At 37.9% G+C, this 22,412-nt stretch overlaps 8 protein-coding genes across 8 annotated transcripts; 7 read left to right on the forward strand and 1 right to left on the reverse strand.

The window, feature by feature from the left end:
• The first annotated feature begins 890 nt into the window (after positions 1 to 890).
• LOC108837338 (COP9 signalosome complex subunit 3-like) lies at positions 891 to 4,149 on the forward strand. The gene is made up of 11 exons (XM_056991119.1): positions 891 to 1,715; positions 1,808 to 1,926; positions 2,008 to 2,224; positions 2,349 to 2,406; positions 2,500 to 2,589; positions 2,800 to 2,865; positions 3,033 to 3,122; positions 3,247 to 3,396; positions 3,469 to 3,593; positions 3,718 to 3,790; positions 3,888 to 4,149. The coding sequence occupies exons 1-11, from the start codon at positions 973 to 975 to the stop codon at positions 3,957 to 3,959; spliced, it is 1,803 nt and encodes a 600-aa protein (XP_056847099.1). The 5' UTR covers positions 891 to 972; the 3' UTR covers positions 3,960 to 4,149.
• Positions 4,150 to 5,253: 1,104 nt separating this feature from the next.
• Positions 5,254 to 6,736, forward strand: LOC130497876 (putative F-box protein At3g23420). The gene has a single exon (XM_056991120.1). The coding sequence runs from the start codon at positions 5,490 to 5,492 to the stop codon at positions 6,636 to 6,638; it is 1,149 nt and encodes a 382-aa protein (XP_056847100.1). The 5' UTR covers positions 5,254 to 5,489; the 3' UTR covers positions 6,639 to 6,736.
• A 1,031-nt stretch (positions 6,737 to 7,767) lies between these two features.
• LOC108838901 (ATP-dependent zinc metalloprotease FTSH 6, chloroplastic) lies at positions 7,768 to 10,262 on the forward strand. Its single transcript, XM_056991118.1, has 5 exons — positions 7,768 to 8,400; positions 8,477 to 9,017; positions 9,208 to 9,521; positions 9,605 to 9,845; positions 9,921 to 10,262. Exons 1-5 carry the CDS (start codon positions 7,781 to 7,783, stop codon positions 10,260 to 10,262), a joined length of 2,058 nt encoding a protein of 685 aa, XP_056847098.1. The 5' UTR covers positions 7,768 to 7,780.
• A 217-nt stretch (positions 10,263 to 10,479) lies between these two features.
• LOC108815857 (uncharacterized) lies at positions 10,480 to 11,788 on the forward strand. Its single transcript, XM_018588373.2, has 4 exons — positions 10,480 to 10,619; positions 10,929 to 11,039; positions 11,120 to 11,244; positions 11,328 to 11,788. The coding sequence occupies exons 2-4, from the start codon at positions 10,943 to 10,945 to the stop codon at positions 11,574 to 11,576; spliced, it is 471 nt and encodes a 156-aa protein (XP_018443875.1). The 5' UTR covers positions 10,480 to 10,619; positions 10,929 to 10,942; the 3' UTR covers positions 11,577 to 11,788.
• Positions 11,789 to 13,010: 1,222 nt separating this feature from the next.
• On the forward strand, positions 13,011 to 14,271 carry LOC108815029 (zinc-finger homeodomain protein 8). The gene has a single exon (XM_018587688.2). It carries the CDS (start codon positions 13,249 to 13,251, stop codon positions 14,044 to 14,046), a length of 798 nt encoding a protein of 265 aa, XP_018443190.1. The 5' UTR covers positions 13,011 to 13,248; the 3' UTR covers positions 14,047 to 14,271.
• Positions 14,272 to 14,834: 563 nt separating this feature from the next.
• LOC108814378 (40S ribosomal protein S9-1) lies at positions 14,835 to 15,984 on the forward strand. Its single transcript, XM_018586935.2, has 3 exons — positions 14,835 to 14,983; positions 15,174 to 15,555; positions 15,636 to 15,984. The coding sequence occupies exons 1-3, from the start codon at positions 14,956 to 14,958 to the stop codon at positions 15,817 to 15,819; spliced, it is 594 nt and encodes a 197-aa protein (XP_018442437.1). The 5' UTR covers positions 14,835 to 14,955; the 3' UTR covers positions 15,820 to 15,984.
• A 1,559-nt stretch (positions 15,985 to 17,543) lies between these two features.
• On the forward strand, positions 17,544 to 18,344 carry LOC108816792 (uncharacterized). Its single transcript, XM_018589359.2, has 2 exons — positions 17,544 to 17,972; positions 18,111 to 18,344. Exon 1 carries the CDS (start codon positions 17,650 to 17,652, stop codon positions 17,947 to 17,949), a length of 300 nt encoding a protein of 99 aa, XP_018444861.1. The 5' UTR covers positions 17,544 to 17,649; the 3' UTR covers positions 17,950 to 17,972; positions 18,111 to 18,344.
• Positions 18,345 to 18,521: 177 nt separating this feature from the next.
• On the reverse strand, positions 18,522 to 20,519 carry LOC108816787 (peroxidase 56). Its single transcript, XM_018589353.2, is given in 5 exon segments — positions 18,522 to 19,024; positions 19,027 to 19,035; positions 19,360 to 19,525; positions 19,805 to 19,990; positions 20,081 to 20,519. Coding segments are annotated over 5 exon segments (987 nt in total). The 5' UTR covers positions 20,312 to 20,519; the 3' UTR covers positions 18,522 to 18,629.
• Between the last annotated feature and the right edge of the window lie 1,893 nt (positions 20,520 to 22,412).

Genomic DNA, 22,412 nt, shown 5'->3' on the forward strand with positions numbered 1-22,412 from the left:
AAAAGAAATAATATAAAATATAAGTAAATATTAAGTAAACTATTATTTTTAAATGTGAATTTTTTATTAAATTTTAGTAAGTTGCAACTGATTATAGTCAAAATATCGGTGATAGCATCGACAAATAATATACAATATAACTTTTAAATTAATAATCTATAAATTAATATATACTAAAAATCTCTATAAAATAATATAATTTATAGTCCTAAATTGAGTTTTGGTTCAATTAATATATTGATAAATTAATAATTTTTATAAATTAATAAAAATTATAATTTTGATGTAGTTCTAACATTATTAATTTATAGAGATTTTATTGTACAATGCAATTAACTTCATAAAATTATATCTAATAATTATTAATAGAGTTGAATTAGTTTATAAAAAAAATCATGTGGAATTTTATATTTAATATATTTATATATATGAATTAAGAAAAAAGTAATTAAAACATATTGTTAAAAATTTGCTTAGGGACATCTAAAAGTAAAAGTGTTGGACAAACATTTAGATAATGTATAAATATTTGATAATGATAATATTAAATATTAAAGTGATGGTGGTCGTTGTTACGTTTCCCGTTGGAAAAAGAAATAGGCTTCGCGGGCTGGATCCGGGTCGGAGCTTCGGTAACGGGTTGCCGCGAATCCAAGTCGGATACTGTAGTAGATATTACATCCATGACTTCGGTTAGCTTCCTGATCATTCTCCGTTTCGCTCGGTTATTCATTATATGATTTCCGGTTTAGTAAAATCAAACCGGAACCTAAAGTCGGTGATGGAGTGGGCAATAAGCCACGTAATGGAGTGGATGACTTGGGGAAGAAGTAATCATGTAATATTTTAATAATATAATATATAAAACCTTCATCTCCTACAACTACCTTTTACTTTCTTTCTTTAACGAACCAAAGATCCAAAAGATCCAAAGATCAGAAAGCTTCAGTCTTCCACTCGCTGCTGAAGAGTATGGCAACAAATCTTCAAGACGAAGCCTTTCACGACGGCATCGGAGAGGTTTTCCACATATCCACTCTTGATTGGCTAAATCAACCGGATCTGGTGGCGATCTACGACAGGCATCACGCGATCCCTTTACCTCTAAGCATTGAAAAGCTGGGTCCAGGGCCGATCGAAGAAGGCATCTTCCTCTATGCTCGCCTTAGAATGAGAGATCATTTTGAGTGGGATGATGTCAACGAGGAGAGGAGAAGGAATTGTAGAACGGGAAGAACTCCAGCAGGAGCTCAAGTTACTCATACGGAAGCGACTTTAACGATGGAGGATGGCCATTTGTTTACAAGACGGAACTACCATCGAGGTCCAAACCCCTTCTGCTTGGTGCATTATCTCATCCGTCCTCCACCAGTTGTGAACGACGAGTCGGAAGACGACGGAGGCGGTGACGAGGACGAGTCGGAAGACGACGGAAGCGGTGACGAGGACGAGTCGGAAGACGACGGAGGCGGTGACGAGGACGAGTCGGAAGACGACGGAGGCGGTGACGAGGACGAGTCGGAAGACGACGGAGACGCTGCCGAGGCGGGGGATGGAGACGCTGCCGAGGCGGGGGATGGAGACGCTGCCGAGGCGGGGGATGGAAGCGAACAAGATTCCACGGAGTCGGAGGATGATTTCAAGGGAGACCCGGACTATGATCCCAATCTTGACGAACAGCTCGACGCTTCAAATCATTCTATCGGCTATCTTCGGTGAGTCTAGTTTATCCTGATGTGTTTGAATGTAATTGCTGCGTTTGTGTGATTGTGGGATCTAAAGATTTTTATCGTTTGATTTTTCAAAGCGAGGAGGCTCTTACGCGTGATTCAGTGAAAAAGGAGAAATTTTTTGGTGTGGTTCTGCTAATTGATCGGTTCATCAACTCTTGCGAGGCTGGACAGATTCGTTTTGCAACTGAAAAATGTAATCTTTTCTCGTCTCTCTCTGTGTTTTATGTTGAGAGAGATTAAGATGATGATGATGTTATTGTTTTGGTTCTTGCAGTTGTTACTCTCTATAAGGATCCTGTACAAGGGGTGGCGCCACTGTTGTCAGCTGTTCGTAAGGTTCAGGTCTCCGCTAAGTGTTTCACCGCACTGCATCCGGATTGTCTTCAGCTGTGTCTCCAGGCGAAGTGCTACGAAGCTGGTTTCTCCATTCTTAGCGATGATATCTTGGAGGTTGACCAGCCTAGAGATCTTTATCTCTATTGCTATTATGGGTGAGCCTCTTTTCCTCTTTGCTATTAGTTAAAGCATTAGTCCACCCGTTTGATTCTCGTCTTTGATCCCTATGTTAATATATCAAAAGCACCTTTCTTATAATATTCTCTGCACTTTTGACAGGGGAATGATATGCATTGGACTGAAGAGATTCCAGAAGGCATCGGAGCTTCTTTACAATGTAAGGCATTCTGTTTACATTTTTTTTTTCACATGTTGTTAGCCTTCATGGACTTTCGCTTTAGTTTTAACTCGATCGAAATACTTGTTTCAGGTTGTTACTGCTCCAATGTTTCAACTCAATGCCATAGCTCTTGAGGGGTACAAAAAGTACATATTGGTGACTCTCATTCACTCTGGCCAGGTAAAACTGTGTTTATATTTCGTTTTTTGTTGGTTGTTTATCTGAACTTCTGTCGTGGGAGCAATTGTATTTTGCATGTGCCTGATCCATTGGATGTTTTTGAGTAATGTTGGTTCCACTAGTAATATCATGCGTCTTATATTCTCTTCAAGAATTGATTCATCTTATGAACGTTATTCTCATATTATTGTCTTATTTTTACTTCTGCAGTTTACTGGCAGTCTCCCCAAGTGCGCTTCTACAGCAGCTCAGAGGCACCTCAAGAGCGGGTGTATGGTAAGTTTGAATCGTATTCATTGTACATGTATTGGTTTCTCTATGTTATGGCGTCTTCTTACTTTTTACTCTTATGGTGATATCTTTCCCCTTTTTTTCTGGTGGCGAGTCATGTTTTCATGGATCTATGTACAAGCTTATGATTTTATCTTTCACTCTTTTCTCAGCCTTACTCCGAAGTGGGTAATCGTTACAACGATGGGAAGATCAGTGAACTAGAGGCAGTAGCTGTGGCGCACAGCTCAGATTTTGAAAAGGTAGATCTTCTTTAGACACTAACTTAATTTCTCACTGATATTAATCGTTTCCAACACAAAAAAAAAAAAATTTCATTCACCCTATAACATGCATTGATTAATCTTCATTCATCCTACTTTTCAGGACAATAACATTGGATTAGTTAAGCAAGCAGTGACATCCCTTTACAAGCGGAACATACTGAGATTGACTCAGAAGTACTTGACCTTGTCGCTTCAAGATATAGCCCAACTTGCTAATGCTAAGGAGGCGGAAATGCATGTGCTTCAGATGGTAGTGTATTTTGTGTGTCACACACTTGGTTTATGGAAAGCTAGCTGTTTAACTATTAACCGTTATATGTAGATCCAGGAGGGTCAGATACATGCCCTTATCAACCAGAAAGATGGAATGGTGAGATTCTTGGAGGACCCTGAGCAGTACAAAACCAGTGAGATGATGATAGAGGTCACGGATTCTGTCATCCAAAGGTATTTCTACGAACCAAGTTCTTTGCTACCACGAACCCAAGTTCTTTGCTACTGTTTGGATTGTTTGCCCACAGTAGAGTGCTAGAGTCAAACAAGTTATGTATGTGTTTATGTGATGTTTCAGGACAATTGGGCTGTCGAAGAATCTACTAGCGATGGATGAGAGCTTATCATGTGATCCTCTGTACTTGGGAAAGGTAACTTTAGTGCCATGTTTCATAGACTGTTATGTCCTGTCCTGGAACCTTAGCTCTCAGACTAAAACGTTGACAACTATTGTTTTATTTATCTCAGGTTGGAAGGGAAAGGCAAAAGTACGACTTCGGAGACGGTTTTGATACTGTCCCTCAGAAGTTCTCCATGTAAAGAGCGAAATAACCTGACAGATCAAAGACAACTCTAGTTGTGAGGATCATTTAAGACAACCTTCTTTTACTGATTTTTCTTCTTTTCGTTGGTTTACGAAGTTTCATATAGTGTTCTCACAATGGCCAACAAGTAGAGAAGAGCGGATCTTAATCACCTTGTAAATTTTCGATTAGTGTTGTTCTCACAATTGCTTCTGTAAAGTTTCAAACTGCGTGTTGTTTTGGTTAATCTGATAAACTCACCCCGTTATGGGTTTGGGCTAGTTCAAGGCCCAAAAAACGGCAAAACTAATAATGGCTTTCGGTCTAACCAACCGCCACGTAGATTTCAACTTTAAATAAATTTTTGAGAAAAAAGCGAACTAAGAACGGAGCAACGTCCTCAGAACCGCCGCCGGAGAATCTTTCCGCTTCCGATATCAGCCATCGCTGTTTCTGATGGAAGGGGACATCAGATGCGTTCATCCCAAATGCGTCAATATTCATTAAACTCGATCGTCAAAGAGGACGTGGTCAGTTAGATGTTGAGTCTCCATTACTGTGGTCAGAGGCATGGGCGGATCTACGTTCAACAAGGTGGGGGCAGCTGCCACCATAAAAACTACAAATATTTTTATTTTCATATGATATAGTGAAACTTCAGCAGTAAAGTTGGTCTCATCCCTCGTCATGCCCCCACTGAACAACCGATTGAATCTCCATCAAAACGTTTTACCCGATTTGAATATTTTCTCTAATTTTCATTTTTGGCTACTTATTATATGGGATGATTCCCTTTTCCTTACTTTGCTTTCTTTTAGTTTTGTTTTATCGATTCTTTTCTGTTTTTAATTTATTTTTCTTATTCTTTGGGCCACCTAACATATTTTTTCTCCTTACGTTACATTTTTTTAGTTTTTTTATTCATTGGTTCTTTGTTTTTTTTTACAATTCAAAATCAATTTTGTGTTCAATAATTTTTTTTACCAAATAGCTTTAGTAGCTTGATACATCATTTCTCATCCTTTATATATATATAGATTAATTATTTATTCATTCTAGCTTTAGTAAAAAAAGATGGTATTTTTTGTATTTTGTGCTGCCCAAGCCTTGAATCGGCCCAAATTAGATAAGATGTTTGGGTTTATGAATTTAATTTTAGTGGTCCTGAACCAACCGGATTATTTTTGGGTATTTTGGTTCTGTCGGTCTTTTTTTTTTTTTTTGTGAAACTTTGTTCTGTCGGTCAGAAACAAGAAAATTAAAGTTTTTCTCTCCTAATCAATTCGGGTTTGTGTTTTTTTTTTCCGTCTTAATCGAATCAGTTTCCTTTTTTTTTTTTGTGCAAAATCGAATCAGTTTCCTTTTTCCTTTGAGAGTTTCTGCGTCTTCAATTGTTATATATAGATATCAAGAGGCGGAAGAAATCTGTAATCTCAGGACAGAACGAGGACAAGTAAGTTGCTTTGTTTTTTTTGTTTAATTGAAGGTTGACTTAACTTGTTAACAAGGAAGGAGGTTTGGGTTAAAGACGTGGGTTGTCTTTGAGATGAAGAAGATGTCTGATCTCCCAAAGGATATGGCTGAGGAGGTTCTCTGTCGAATTCCAGTGACATCTCTGAGACCTGTCCGATCTACTTGCAAAAAGTGGAACAAGTTGTCCAGATGTGGCGTATTCGCTAAGAAGCACATTGATCGTCTAGGAGAAGAAGCAAAGGAGGGCCGTCTTGTGGTCATGATGATGGATTATAGGGTTTTCTTGATGAGATTCAATCTTTCCAACAAATCATCATGTGTAGTAGAGCGTGAAGCTAAGCTTATTGGCCCAGACGGTTCAGATCAAATCGATGTGCGTGAAATCTTTCATTGCGACGGTTTATTGTTATGTATTCTCAAAGATGATCACTCCAGGCTCGTGGTTTGGAACCCTTATTGGGGGCAAACCAGGTGGATCGAGCAGACACACGACTGCCACTTAGTGGACCAGTATACGTATGCTATCGGTTACGACAGTAACAGTAAGTCCCATAAAGTCTTGAGATTTATTGATTTTATATCTAGTTTTGTCGAGTTCAAAATCTACGACTTAAGTTCTGATTCGTGGAGGATTATTCTTGACCTCCACCCTCGAAACTCCTGGATGGTAAGATATGGTGAACGTGGCCTATCTTTAAAGGGAAACACCTACTGGTTTGCTTCAGACGTAGAATCTGGCGATGGTTTGTTAGCCTGTTTTGATTTCACAAGAGAGACATTCGGGCCGCCTCTGCCTCTGCCGTTTGATTCTTATTTTGAAGATACTGTCAGTCTATCTAGTGTTGGAGAAGATCAGCTTGTGGTTTTATTCCAGACCACTAATATATTGACGTTTGAGATCTGGATCTCCACTAAGATTGGTGATGACGACCCTAACGCCGTGTCCTGGAACAACAAGTTTTTCTTATCAGCGAATATCAAACAACTCCTTCACCCTCAGTGGCAGTTTCCTATATCTGCGGGTTTCTTCATTGACGAGGAGAAGAAGGTCGCCGTGGTTTTTGATAAAGACGCAGATATAAATAACCCCACTCGCGAAGTAGCTTACATCTTTGGAGTAGATGGATCCTTGAAAGAAGCAGCAGATGTCAGAGAATGTGCAGACAATATTTATGATGCATTTGTTTGCTCATATGTTCCAAGCTTAGTGCAGCTTAATTAGCTCCCCCCACCTAGCTGTTTATTTTACTTGTTTTGTTTCCTCTCATCGAAAGACTAGTGTACTCAATACTCATAATCTATTTTTAAGTTTTTGTTTTCCGTCCTTGTTTTTATGCTTTTTTCCGTATTTGACTTCCGTTTTCACATCATCATCTTCCTTAGACCCCAACTGTCCTCTCCTTTCTTACCTCTGCAGGTTTGTATGAGTGCCCTCTCTTTTTCTTATGTTTTATCACTGTAAAGGAGTAAGATTGGTGTTTGTGGCTTCGCTATTTCATAGACATTCCTAATTTTGGTGCTCGACATCTCTTACACAATCTAATATGATGTTACTCTCTTTGTGTTTATTATATAAAAGACCTTACAGTGAGGATTTTGCAGGGGAAAATGGTTTCTAGTGAGGAACAATGATTTAGATTGTAGGTTCTGAATGTGTTCCTGTTTCTTTTATTATTTGCTTTTTGTTCTGACTTCATGCCTAGTTCTTTATTTCCACATTTATCCCGCTTATTGGGATTCTTATTGGTTGGAACTTCCAGTTATCTTGGTAGAAATTTGCTTTTTGTTCTGACTTCATGCCTAGTTAATGATACAAACATGTTCTTATTCATATCTGTATTTCTGGCAGATAGTTTTATGGTAAACGGAGTAAAGAACTTCTCTTGTAATAAAAATAAAGATCGGTTCTTCAAAAAAGGTCCAAGGTTTTATCATGAATGTTAGTAGGTTCTTCGACATGTGTGTTTGCCTTTTTACCCTCCAAGTGTGTGGTTTAACTGAAATTCTACTGAAAGAAAAAGAAAAGAGAAAAGTTGAAAATTATCAAGGTTTGAGATTTTTTTGCAAGACTGATGATTTATATCAATCTTAATATATACCTGGAGATTTAAGATATAAAGATTTTCTTGTTCTATAGTACAATAATCTCTGGATCATTCAGGAAGACAATTATATGTTCTAGAGGAGACAAAAGAAACTAGAAACATCCTCTTCGTTTGAGTCATCACTCATCATATCAACTTTTCTGTTTATATTATAAATTCTCGAATATACCCACAAACCAAAACATCAAAAGACCAAACCTCAAAACGTAATATATAGTCTTTGAAGCATAATCCAAAAGAACAGAAGCCGTGGGCTTTGATGATGAAAATGGCATCTTCGTCAGCTTTGTCTCTCCCTCTCTCTAACATCCCAACCTGCAATAACAAGTCCCAAGAGTTACCAAAACCTACTCATTTATCCAAATACCTCCACAGGCATTACCATCATATCAGGACAAAAACTCTAGACCATAAACTCACCAAGAGAGCCCTGCTGAATATGACTGCCTTGGGTTTTACGCCACCTTTAGCAACTTTTTTGGCTCATCCGGCAAAAGCTGAACCAGAAGCTCCCATCGAAGCCGCTTCCAACAGAATGTCATACTCGAGGTTCCTGCACCATCTGGAAGAAAATGAAGTGAAGAAGGTTGACTTATTCGAGAATGGAACTGTTGCCATCGCAGAGATCTCCAATCCAGCGTTAAGAAAGATCCAGAGAGTTAGGGTTAACCTTCCGGGTTTGCCTGGTGATCTTGTCAGGAAGATGAAGGAGAAGAACGTAGACTTCGCTGCTCATCCTGTAGATGTGAACTGGGGAGCTTTCTTGCTCAATTTCTTGGGGAATTTTGGGTTTCCTTTGCTCTTACTTGGCTCTCTGCTATTATCATCTTCTTCAAATAGATACCCTAGTGGACCCAGCTTACCTTTTGGCCTTGGAAGGTAAACTACTCAAATAATCAATTTCGAATATTAAACCCTACGTTTAAAGTGTTTAATGTATGTTTTCTTGTAACAGAAGCAAAGCTAAGTTTCAAATGGAGCCAAACACAGGGATAACATTCGAGGACGTTGCAGGAGTAGACGAAGCCAAGCAAGACTTTGAAGAGATAGTAGAATTCTTGAAAACACCCGAGAAGTTCTCAGCCTTGGGTGCTAAAATCCCAAAAGGTGTCTTGCTGACAGGACCGCCAGGAACAGGGAAGACTCTCTTGGCCAAGGCCATAGCCGGAGAAGCCGGAGTTCCGTTTTTCTCACTGTCCGGTTCGGAGTTTATAGAGATGTTTGTTGGTGTCGGAGCATCTAGGGTAAGAGACTTGTTCAACAAGGCAAAGGCTAATTCACCCTGTTTAGTGTTCATTGATGAGATTGATGCTGTTGGGAGAATAAGAGGAACCGGTTTAGGAGGTGGAAACGACGAACGTGAGCAGACGCTAAACCAGATTTTAACCGAGATGGACGGGTTTACGGGGAATACCGGAGTGCTCGTGATAGCTGCAACGAACAGACCAGAGATTCTAGACGCTGCTTTGGTCCGACCAGGGAGATTCGACAGGCAGGTATGTTTGGTTAACCCACAAGCTGGATATATAAACCGACCAATTACTAATAATCAATACATACATTTACTTTGGGGACCTAGCAACGTGGGTTAACATAACAAGTAATACTTTGGAGTTATAGGCGAATTTTCATTGCTATGTTATGTTTGAATTCAAAAATGAAAATAAACCGGACCGGTTTGAACAGGTATCCGTTGGTTTACCGGATATGAGAGGAAGAGAGGAGATATTAAAAGTTCACAGCAAAAGCAAGAAACTTGACAGTGAAGTGTCTTTGAGCGTGATCGCTATGAGAACTCCTGGTTTTAGTGGAGCTGACCTGGCGAACCTCATGAACGAGGCTGCGATTCTCGCCGGAAGAAGAGGAAGAGAGAAGATTACCCTTAAAGAGATAGACGACTCTATCGACCGGATTATCGCCGGAATGGAAGGGACGAAGATGGTCGACGGCAAAAGCAAAGCCATTGTAGCTTACCATGAAGTAGGACATGCAGTCTGTGCGTAAGTAGTCCTCGGTTTACTAATTTAATGTCTCCGGTTTAATCAGTTTACGCTTGAGATTAATGGGTTTTTACTCGGTTTAGGACATTGACTGCGGGTCACGACCCAGTTCAGAAAGTAACGTTGATTCCTAGAGGTCAAGCACGTGGTCTCACGTGGTTCTTACCGGGAGAAGACCCCACATTGGTTTCTAAACAGCAGTTGTTTGCTAGAATCGTCGGAGGACTAGGAGGCAGAGCAGCCGAGGAAGTGATTTTCGGAGAACCGGAAATAACCACCGGAGCTACCGGCGATCTCCAGCAAATAACTCAGATTGCAAGACAGGTACAGACACATAACATTAATTTTATAAACTGGAAACAACCGGTGGGTTATCTAATTTTTGTTTTCATTTTGCAGATGGTGACGATGTTTGGTATGTCGGAGATAGGTCCGTGGGCTCTAACCGATCCAGCGACGACGCAAAGCGACATCGTTCTAAGGATGCTCGCGAGAAGCTCCATGTCCGAGAAACTCGCCGAGGAAATTGATCAGTGCGTGAAGAAAATAATCGATAACGCTTACGAGATCGCAAAGAACCACGTGAGGGATAACAGAGAAGCAATAGACAAGCTTGTTGATGTCTTGTTGGACAAGGAAACCTTAACGGGAGACGAGTTTCGAGCAATCCTGTCTGAATACACTGATAGACAGTTGAATACTGATGATAGAGTTCGAATCAAAGCTTTGTTTAGTGTGTAGTAGTGTAATATAAATCTAATCGAGATTTCAAACAAATAAATAATACTATGGTATTATTGGTTGGTAACTTTTGTACTACAAAATTAAACAACATTTAACCTACTTAATATTCAAAACCGGTTCTCATAACCGCGATAACCGATTAGTAATCATATTCAATTTGGTTCGACATTTCAAAACATAAACGTAGGGGGTCAAAATGTAAAAGCAGTTAAATATCAAGACCCTCCGTGGGTATAGTTTTCACACTTGCGAATAAGGTTTTTCCTTTCTGGAGTTGAGCCCTTTCCCTCTACACGCCGTCGCCTCCGATCACATTTATCACCGGTCGCAGTGCACTGGAGTCGAAAATTTCTGGTAAGTATATTCCTTTATTAAACCGGCCGGGTAGTTTTAGACATTTGACGCCAGAGATTGTTCTCTAACGATGATCAACTAAACATGTTTGAATATGTTAGATTCAATCGCGAAATCGGATAATTAGGGTTTAGATAGAGGATACGAATCTGAGATGTAATAGTTTGTTAAGACTAGTCAGTTAAATCAATCGTCGAGGAGAACGTCAGTGAGTTATTTGTTTGTGACAGTGATGCATTTAGAAATGAGATGTATCTGATTATCATTTGAATGTTTTATGTCTGAGATGCTCTCTCTCTCTCTCTGCAGATTTCTGCACAAAAATGAATTTCTTAAACTCAGCAGCATCCTTATGCAGAAGAGTTAGTTTGAGGGAACTTATCACCGAGGTTCCTGCTTACGGTGGCAGTGGCATCTCCGGTATTATGATACCTTGTGTCTAGATATCTCGTTCATCTCTTGTCTGGTTAACTCACTTGTGTTTTTGTTCTTGTTTAAAGATTGTTCTTCAAGTGGGTTGAGTTTGGTGTTAAAGCGTTGGGCTACTAAGAAAACCGCCGGTTCCACCAAGAACGGACGTGACTCTAAGCCCAAGAATCTCGGCGTCAAGAAGTTCGGAGGAGAGGTATCACATTACATTACAGCAACGAGCTAGGTTAAGGATTCAGAGAATCATGACATTAACAATCTGAGTGTGTGATTTTGCAGAATGTGATACCGGGAAACATAATAGTCCGTCAACGTGGAACTCGTTTCCATCCGGGAGACTATGTCGGGATTGGGAAGGACCATACTCTGTTTGCATTGAAGGAAGGACGAGTCAGGTTCGAGAAAAACAAGATCACTGGACGCAAATGGATTCATGTTGATCCTAAGGGAGGTCATGTTCTTCACCCTATCTACACTAAAGCGGCAATGGCCAAGTCCACTACGGTGGAGACAGCTTCGTCGTCCTGAAAAGAGATTGGTTCAACAATCTAAAGGTGTCTTTTGTCAGATAACATCTTCTGTTGACTAGAAGATTGTGATACTTGTACCTTAGAAGTTAGAACAGCAAACAATCAATTCAATAACATCTGCTGTTTTGTCTCCTCTTTAGTAGTACAACAATGTATCCAGTACTCTCCTCGCTCTTTTTTGCTAGTGAAATTATCACTAAGGTTTTGATATCTCTAGCCCATTTGAGAGTGGGCTGACATGTTAGCATCAGGCCTTTTCAATATAAACTTACTTATGTACGAGTTAGCGCCTGTATGCATATCGAAAGTCGGTACCATAATATCTGTTCCCTTTCAGTTTGTAGTAATCATATTTTGGGTATGACGAACCAGCTTTGTTTTTGGCATAATGTGAATTAAGATCCAACTTGTTTAAGCAATTAAAGCAGTTTCCTCCATTTCTTCTCAAGTTGTCACACACATCAACATACGTTTCGGATTATTTCTCTGCTATTTTACATTTTCATCATTGCAAATCAAAATTTTAACTAGTATAATTTTTTGATCGAAAAAAAGAACCTACTATAATTTAGTTCGTTTGACATGAAATTATATAATATGTCGCTGTTTTGGAGACTATTCCAAATCAATAATTATGAAGAAGGCCCATACGTTCATCGTATACAGTGCATTTGTGCACATACATTGTAACGTGTATAAATATATATATATATATATAAATGTTTGTCCAACACTCTTACTTTTAGATGCCCCTAAGCAAATTTTTAACAATATGTTTTTAAATTATTTTCTCTTAATATGATATATATAAGTATATAAAATATAAAATTTCACATGATTTTTTTATAAACTAATCCAACTGCATTAATAATTATTAAAATAATTTCATGAAGTTAATTGTATAGTATACTATTTGTCAACATTATCACCAATATTTTGACTATAATCAGTTATAGTTTACTAAAATAAATTGTTATTTCATATTTAAAAATAATATTTTACTTAATGCTTACTCATATTTTATATAAATTTTACTTATATTTTATATTAATTTTATTTAAGCTTATATGTAAACACAGTTTGTTTTTATTTGATAATGATAATATTCCTATAATATTAGTATATTATATCTTAAGCCATGATTATATACAGTAGTACTGATAATAGTTGAAAGGTTGCAAAAAAAAAATGATATAAATTTTAGTAGTGTATTTTATAATTAGTTGTCAACGTCATGGAGATACAAATTGAGCAAAAGGAAAAAGACATGACTCACATTAGATGCTGTTCTACGAACCCTATTTACTAGCCTATATTTATTACACTTATCTTTTATTATTAACCCTAGGGTGGGGTCAACAAACCATGGTTAAATGTTTTTTTTGTGAAAGAAAAAAAAGCTCATAATGATTATGAATCTCAACCACACAAACTTGGATTTCTCCATTATCTACAGTGTTCAACATCTCATCTCTTCTTCCTCTATTGGGGTAGACTTACAGTTTTGCTAAGTTCGGTTTCTAGATTAATACCAGTCCAAATACTTAAACCATATCCCAAACCCAAAAAAAATCAGATTTACATTTAAGCAAACAGTTTGGTTTAGTGCAATCTTTATCTTTACTTTCACTTCTCATCTATATTCTTCTTGAAGCAAACATTTCGAAGTCATGGATGTAATATCTACTTCAGCTACTATAGTATCCGACTTGGATTCGCGGCAACCCGTTACCGAAGCTCCGACCCGGATCCAGCCCGCGAAGCCTATTTCTTTTTCCAACGGGAAACGTAACCACGACCACCAACATCATGCGTCTCAAGTGGTTGTTACTTATAAAGAGTGTCTGAAGAACCACGCAGCTGGAATCGGTGGTCACGCTCTAGACGGTTGCGGCGAGTTTATACCGTCTCCGTCGTTTAACTCCAGCGACCCCACTTCACTGACATGCGACGCTTGTGGTTGCCACCGTAACTTCCACCGCCGCGAAGACGATCTATCTAATGTCTCAGCTGTGGTCCCGAGGATCGAGTATCGCCCTCAGAATCGTCACCAGCTTCCTCCGCCGCCGCTGCCTTCGGTGGGAGCTGGTAGCCAAGAGGACGATGATCCTGCCTCTCCTCCGCCGATCTCGTCCTCTTATATGCTTCTTGCACTCTCAGGAGGAGCCACGGCGGTTCCAGTGTCGAGGAAGCGTTTCAGGACGAAGTTTAGTGAGTTTCAGAAGGGGAAGATGTTCGAGTTCGCGGAGAGAGTCGGGTGGAGGATGCCGAAACCGGATGACGTGGACGTGGACGTGGTGGAGTTTTGTCGGGAGATTGGAGTTGAGAAAAATGTTTTCAAAGTGTGGATGCATAACAACAAGATTCCAGGACGCGGTGGAGCTAGAAGAGCTAACGGAGACGGAGGAGGAGGAGACGGTCGCGAGAGTGTTCCGACAAACGGCAACGTGTCGTTTTCTTCAACGTGAAGTAAGATAAAATGGCAACATCTTCGTTTGTTTGGTAGCTAGTTCTTTTGGTTGCATCTTTGTTTGTTTTTGCTTTTCGTTTGTTTTATTTTTAGTCAACGGGTCAGATCTGTCTTCTGTTCACTTGAAAATGTCTTTGTGTTTTTTCTTAATAGTTTACTATTGTTAGAGAGGTGTAGCTTTCGACCGAATACGAGAAAAATAAAAAGATTAACCTCTAGAATTTTTATAACAGCCTGATATCCATGGAACTAAGTTTATTTATTTTAGTTTATAGATTACCTGGTGCTGTTTTATAGATTGTTTTGGTATTTTTTTCGTCATTTGGAAGAGAACTCCATTTTGCAACCAATGCATAAAAATCTTACAACATTTACAGGCTATCTCAGCCAGAACAAAAATATCGGTGCTACTACTTCTATAAAAGATTTAAAACACAATCAATCACTTGCTCCAGGAAAAACTACAGCAAGTAAAAACTTTCGTACAGAGGTTTAAATTATCTCGCACGCCACATAGTCCCCCACTCTCACAACGTACGACTGACTGAGCTGTACTTTTCTAGCAGTTTGACCCAGATCTTCCTTCACTTTCTCCAAAGATTTTTATAAATAGTCCCACTTCGATATAAATAAGATTTTCACGCTACCTTTAAATCCAAAAACAATGTTGGGTTTGGTTTTACAAAATAAAACTTTGTCTCAAACAATACATTACAAATCGAGCAGAGAGCCCAGTTAATATATACGAGTAAAACAGGCCCATATAGTTAAAAAGCCCAGTAAAGACCAAAAGCTTTAGGGTTTTAAAGCACACCCTTATAAAGCCGTACGTAATTTCTCACCTCCATTTCTCTCTTCGTGCCCTAGCTTCTCACACAGCCGTTTCTATCACAGAGGAGGCGACAGTATGGTTCACGTTTGCTACTACCGCAACTGTAAGCCTCACCCCCCTTCCCTTTCCTTCGTAGTTTAAATTCATCTCTCATTCTCGATTCGATCAGCCTAGTGTGCTTTATGTTCGAACTCACAGATAGGTTGTGGATTAGATTATGTTAAAAAAATCACAGATCCGTTACCATGATGTATTGTGCTGTTGCTAATGAACCGTGTGTTGTGTAATAATAGATGGAAAGACCTTCAAGGGACCACGTCGTCCTTTCGAGAAGGAGCGTCTCGACTCCGAGTTGAAGTTAGTCGGTGAGTACGGTCTCCGCAACAAGCGTGAGCTCTGGAGAGTGCAGTACTCTTTGAGCCGTATCCGTAACGCCGCGAGGGATCTTCTGACGCTCGACGAGAAGAACCCCAAGAGGATCTTCGAAGGTGAGGCGCTTCTCCGTAAGATGAACCGTTACGGTCTTCTCGATGAGAGCCAGAACAAGCTCGATTACGTCTTGGCTTTGACCGTTGAGAATTTCCTCGAGCGTAGGCTTCAGACCATTGTGTTCAAGTCTGGTATGGCTAAGTCGATTCATCACTCCCGTGTCCTCATTAGGCAGAGGCATATCAGGTGTTGTGTCTTTTATTGAAATTTAAATTTTCTTGTTGATACTAGCATTGGATTAATCTTTGGTGGTTTTGATTTGGTAGGGTTGGTAAGCAGTTGGTGAACATTCCTTCGTTCATGGTGAGACTTGATTCTCAGAAGCATATTGACTTTGCTCTGACCAGTCCCTTCGGTGGTGGCCGTCCCGGTAGAGTGAAGAGAAGGAATGAGAAGTCTGCCTCCAAGAAAGCCTCTGGTGGTGATGCAGATGGTGATGACGAAGAGTAATTCTAACTCTCACCTGTTTTAGCTATGGAGCAATCTACCTTTTGATCATTTTGTAGTTTGTTATTTCTCAGTGGATTGTTCTGTGTTTTCTTTCGGTTTCTCCTGTCCAACTTTTTACTTATTGTTTACAAACATCATCTCTTAAAAAGTTTTGTTTCTTTCTTATGCTGAGATCCCAAAAACTCATATAGTTCAATAATATCTTATGTGCCTATCTTGCAATATGTCTCGTGGGCCTAGAAGTTCCTTTTTAAGCTAGGCCTATACAGGTGGCCACATGCAGTGTAACTGTAGTTGACTGGCCCTTAACAAAATTATTTTAACTTTAGGCCGATTTTTCTACTCTTAAAAATCTTAGTGATTTCGCCGTCCGTGATTATATAAATACACACACTTGTTAACTAACTGTCTTTTTGTCAACAATACACTTGTTTACTAACACTGGGCATATTGTCTTAACACACGTGTTACATGCTACCCACGTCGAAACTATCTAACCAAAGTAGAACAATTTAACTACCATTAAATTAGTTTTTATAATTCAAGATTCAAGCAATGGTCGGTTATTGCTACACGTAAGTGAAATTAGTGGTATTATCAAGCCTTCAATGTGAGCCATGACAACCAAATCAATCTCAATTTTACACGTATTCAACATTTTGAACGTCGTCTTTCCGATTTTAAATTCTTTATTACATAGTTGAGTATCTACCGATGGACTGATTAGTGGTTACCTTTATATACCAATCATTCGACCATTATAGTTTTACTTTTATCAATACTAAGAAAACCATACTTGCATCACCACAAATTTCGAATACGTTAGTAAACAACTACACATCTTCGTAATTTAAAAGTACAATTCAAAATATTCCGGATTGTTTCCATCTACGAAGAAACAAACTTTTTTACGTTTACTTTACTACTCCCTCCGTTTCAATTTATTTGTCGTTCTAGACTTCGGCACACAGATTAATAAAATATTTAATTTTGTATATTTACTAGATAAAAACATCATTACCAATACACCTAATTAGATTTCAACCAATAGAAAAATAGAGTAGATTAAAAAGTCAATAAATTTTGCATTGAAATCATAAAACGACACTTATTTTGAAACGAAAATTTTGCTCCAAAACGACATATAATTTGAAACGGAGGGAGTATTTGACTATCAGTATAATTTATGTAACATAGATCTCCTTACTAGTCTTTTTCAGAAATCTATTTACAATTAAACTCAATTTGATGATATGAGAATTGAGATATAAATATTTGATATTAATAAATAAAATATCAGACTAACCTCCATCTGCACCCTAGAAAACATGGAGCTTAGAACATGTTGTAGTTAATAATTATAACAAAATCTAAAGAGAATTTTTGGGGATGACATGGCAATAATCTTTGGAAGTTATCGAACTAGTTTTGGGAAAATGCCAATTGCCAAACAAAACGGCGCGTGATTAGGTCGTTTTCAGATCCGATTTCCTCTTCTTCCAAACACACGTCTCGTCTCAATCGGTCAAAACGACACATCGAGAGATCCGGACCATTCGGTCCATACCATTTCTCTTACCGACCAGCTCATCTAATTCTCCACGTGTCAAAACCTCCATGGTGTAAATTTCTCGTGACGTCATCAATACCGACACGTCAACACTAACCGTTTTTTTCATCCCGTTAAAACAAAGCTTAGCTTCGGTATATAAATAGTACCCAGTAAGCTCTGTTTCACATGTCTTTCACAGTTCACAATAAATTTCACATTTCGAATTTCGAATCTTTCTTTCCCGAAATCTTTTTCGTTTTATATTATATATATAGAGGATGAGTATGAGAGGAGAAGCTGAAGCTTGGCCGGAGATGGAAGCGATAGCTAGGAAGATGGTGGAGGAAGTTGAAACAGAGAGTAGCGGATCATCCGAAGCAGAGACTGAGTCTCCAAGATCCGTCGGACGTTGGACGGCTAAGGAGAGAGTACACAGCCAGGTTTTGAAGATCAGAGAGGAGGATCTTTGCGTTCTCGAGAATCGTCCACATGGTCTCAGCTTGTTCTTGATCTCGAGGCCGAGCTTGCCGTGTTCGCCTCTCAGTGGCAAAGTGAGATCCCTTAACGCCGTTCAGTGATTTGACTCTCTCATCGATCAAAGGTACGTCTCTCTGTTTCTAGATTTTCTCTACCCAATAATGTATGTGTTTAGGTTATATTTTTATTTGTTACAAGAAAAAGGTTATAGTTATATTATTTAAATCATATATTAACTTTGATTGATCGTTTTGTTTTGCAGGTGTTCTGCTGTCCTATGCGTTTTTTTTTTTTTTAGTTATCTCTGTTTTTTTTTCTTGAACGTTTTGTTTATGGAAGGGAAAGAGAGCCTTTTTCTCTTGTCATAATGTCATGTGTATATAAACCGTGAATGTATATATGAGCTCGTGAAACTTTATGCTCTACTTTTGTTTACATATCTTTCTCTGTATATATATGCCTGTAATTATCAAACTATATATATTCAAATGTATCATGTGTATATCGTCCAAAAAGAATTGATTAAGCCATCAAAAAATTAAGATTCAAATTAGTGCCACCTGCTATAGTTTGAATTCAAAATATAATTTAAGTTGAAGATAAGATCGTCTAACGCAAAAAAGCTATTTACTAGTTAAAAATATTTTATACTCCTTATAGAGTCAAAATACTATTATAATTTTATTTTTATTTTCCATTTCAATACGTTTGCTTCACGCATGATTCTTCAGAGAAAATAAACAAACAATAATAATACAAAATCTCACGAGAATATCTTAACTTAGTTAACCATTCTGCACTTCTTCCGAACTTCTCCGGCCCGACCTGTCAAAACCCCAATCCGACCCATCTTCACCATAGACACACCAAAGTCCTTAAAGAAAGTAGACCCATAGCTTTTCGTTTGCTTGAGAACGTAAGACTTAGTTTCTTGGTTGTCCAAAAGAGCTGCGTCAGATTGAAAGAACCCTCTTCTTTGAGACACAAGCTTGAAGTAGCTTTTGTCGAATGTTTTGAAGCTTCCTGGATCCATTTCTAGAACAGTCGTGGTATCGGTAGGCTTGCATCTTTTTCTGAGGTTGGCTGCGTATTCCGTGTCTAGGTTTGGGTCGCTGTCTCTTTTCCCGGTGAAATTGTAGAGCCGGTTTGTGATTAGAGAACAATGTCCGTTCCCATCGTGTGTCCACCTATCAACATGTAAATACATATTCAGCATAAATTATTTTTTTGTTATGGAATATTTTAGACCGTAACTATAAACCTTAGTTTCTTGGTTGTCTATTAGAACTATTTATTTTAGTTCTAATAGAGTTGACTTGAACTGAACTTGGTAAATATTTTATTCTGTAGCTAGTTTTTCCATTTTCAGGTTCAACTCTATTATAACTCGGTTAATTGACTTCGGTAACAAAATATTCTTCTTGTTTGTTCAGAAAAATGGACTGTTAATTATTTGATGCGTTATTCTAACTTCATATATATGTTATGAATTCATTGATTATATAACATACCTGAAAGCACAACGAGGTCTTTCTTGTCGAGGCCTTTGGACCGAAACTGGGTGATAAGGCTAGTGATATTATCAAATGGTGATGGTAAGTTCGCTCTAGCCTCATTGATGTTTGTAACCCGACCGTCTCTTCTTCCCGTTTCAACTCCCCATGACGGTCCATTGAGCTGAAAATATATTAGTAATTGGCATATCAGATAAGAAATCTTACTATATCGCAATTTTTGGAGTACTGTATATTTATTTTAAGATCAGTCAGAAATCTGCGATTAATTTTGTATCCAACCCTAATTTCTAGAGTTTACAATCACCATGTGAACTTCGAGATATATGGTGTTCTAAAAAAATTCGTAATAAAGATATAGATTCCGTGAACCCAACCAAAAAAAAAATGTATATACATATATACTAGATATGTCACTTGTTATTTAGATATAAATACTAACCGCAACCACTGCGTCTCTAGCGACAAGGGCCAATACATCAGAGCAGGAAACAACGCCTGGACACTCCTTTTCTACAGCTGCCTTGACATTATCTATGATCTCAAACCCTCGAAGACTGAGGTTAGGAGGCGCATTCTTTTCGTCCTTTTTGTTCTTTAGCTCTAGTAAGACTGACCCATCGCATCCCTAAACATAATGGTTCATTCATTAGGTCGACAAAATATTAAAAAGGATGAATTGGAAATTATGGTTGTTGTCATCAAGAAAGAACATTACCCTAACGAAACAGTCGTGGAAGAACATTCTGAGCAAAGGAGCTCCAATTGTAGGATCCTTCTTTATCGCATCCAGGACAGACTTCTTGACAATACGCTCAGCTTTCGGGCATGTGCTGTCATAGAACCCGAATTTCAACCCTTGCGCATTGGTTGGAGCAAACAAAGAGAGTAAGAACAGTAGTAGTTGAAGGAATATGAGACAAAAGATATTCATCTGCAAAGCAGCCATATCGTTATAAGCGTTTTATTTTGATCTATGATGGTGTTGTTACTTATACTATAACATGATCTTGTATATACTGTCATGGGAGTTGTGAATATTGTAGTTTAAGTTATCAATAGATGTAACCAAGTACACTAGTTGTATGGGAACGTTTTGTAATTTTGTTGAGTTATCAATTATTATTTGTGGAATATCATTTGTATATGGATTTTAGGTTTCTTGATGTACATTACTATTGCCAACTGAAATAGGCGGCCAGATACAGTCTAAGAGCATCATTAACGCCCGACGCTAAAAAAGGGGTGCTTAATTATTTTTATTTTTTTTTAATTTTTTTTTTGATTTTTTTTTTGATTTTTTTTTCGAGAACAAAAAAAAAAAATAGGACCATTTGCAGGTCAACACGTGCCCACGGAGCCCACAAACAGTGTAAGCTCAGGTGCTTAAATAGGCAACAAAATCGTGGGTTGTTCAGTTTTTGTGGGGCCCACTGTGGGACCCACCGACTATTATATTGTTTTTCTTTAAGCACTCTTCTACAAGCTACTTGCGTTATTGATGCTCTAAGACAAGAAAAAAATAGTATAAGCATAATATGAATTTGGTAATTATAGGCCATCACGTCAATTAGGTGTTGAAAATAAATATAAATTGTTTGATAGTTAATAAGAATAGTTTTTGACTTTGTCAATATTAACTAACTTGAAATTGACAAGTAAACCACAAGTAAATAAAACTATTTATGTTTAGTAAACCCAACACGAGTCGTTCCGAATTATTCACTTACACGTATACTATGGCTGGTACGTAGGAGAATTAAAAATGAAACAAATTTTGCTTGTGAAACTGAACTTCTAAACTGACAAAGTGACAATGACACGGTAGGAGAAAATAATACAGCCTAACAATATTTGATATAGTTAATTAATATTCTTTTGACAATATTTAGCGAACGCTTTGGACTTTTGTTTAGGCATAGCAATTATTGTGGGTGGACTGGTTTGATAGTAACATTTCAACGTCCATTGTCCATTGGAGTGGTCATATAGGGTTAACGAAATGGGCATGAATTGTCCATTGGAGTGGTCATATAAAGGCCCATAAATATAAAAGCCTGAAATAAAACGAAAAAACAAGCTGATGTCGTTTGCTCGAAAAAAATAAAAAGTTGATGAGCGCGTCTCCCCCAAAGTCCGATACTGTATGTGAGGTGAAAATCTTGTAAGATTGTAATCTTGTGTACCACTTATTGCCATTGGTGAATGAAAGTTGAAGTTGAGTAAAAAAAAAAAAAGTCCATTTGTTGTGACATCTCAGGGTAATATAAAAATACGTTTACAAGAAAAATTTAGACGGTTTTTACACCTATGTGCGTCTTGCTCGCACATAATGCGAATTGATTTGTTTAGTTTCAGTTTACATAATTAGTTTAGTGGTTTATAGCAAGTCAGACTATTCTTGTAATACATTTATCTCTACTTTCATCAGAAGATATTGAAATAATTACATCTATATTTGTAGAATTCTTTTTTTTTTGTCATCTGAAATTTTATTAATCAAACACATTAACCCAACCATGGGTGGTTAAAAGACTACACGTGAAACATCCGATCCAAAGAGGTCTGAAACATCAGTACCAAAGACCACAAAAGCGATAAACCAAGTCAGAAATGCTTAATTAGCATTAGTGACAAGTACGAACTACAAACTCAAATCATAGACATAAATATTTCTTACTATATTATGACAGAAGTGGATCGCTGGTTTTAAAAATTCAAATTCGAGACATCAATATTAAGAATAAAAAAAATTTAAAATATGTTTTTTGTGGTACATATTTAATAGACATTTAGACTACAAACAGACGAAGACAAGCATTCACAATCAATGTCTACATTTTCAAGAACACCCGTCCCTCTCCTTGATGATTTTGCCTAGATCATATCTATCAAAATTTAAGACAGAAAGATATGGGTGTAAATGTGTAATTAAGATAATATGATTCATAATAAGTCAATTGCTATTTGACCTGCCAAATTAGTCCCCAAATCCTGATAGAAGCTAATCATTGATTTATTTATTGATTAAGAACAAGATCCTTCTTCTA

Source organism: Raphanus sativus, chromosome 7 (assembly GCF_000801105.2).
Source record: "Raphanus sativus cultivar WK10039 chromosome 7, ASM80110v3, whole genome shotgun sequence".
NCBI lineage: Eukaryota > Viridiplantae > Streptophyta > Magnoliopsida > Brassicales > Brassicaceae > Raphanus > Raphanus sativus.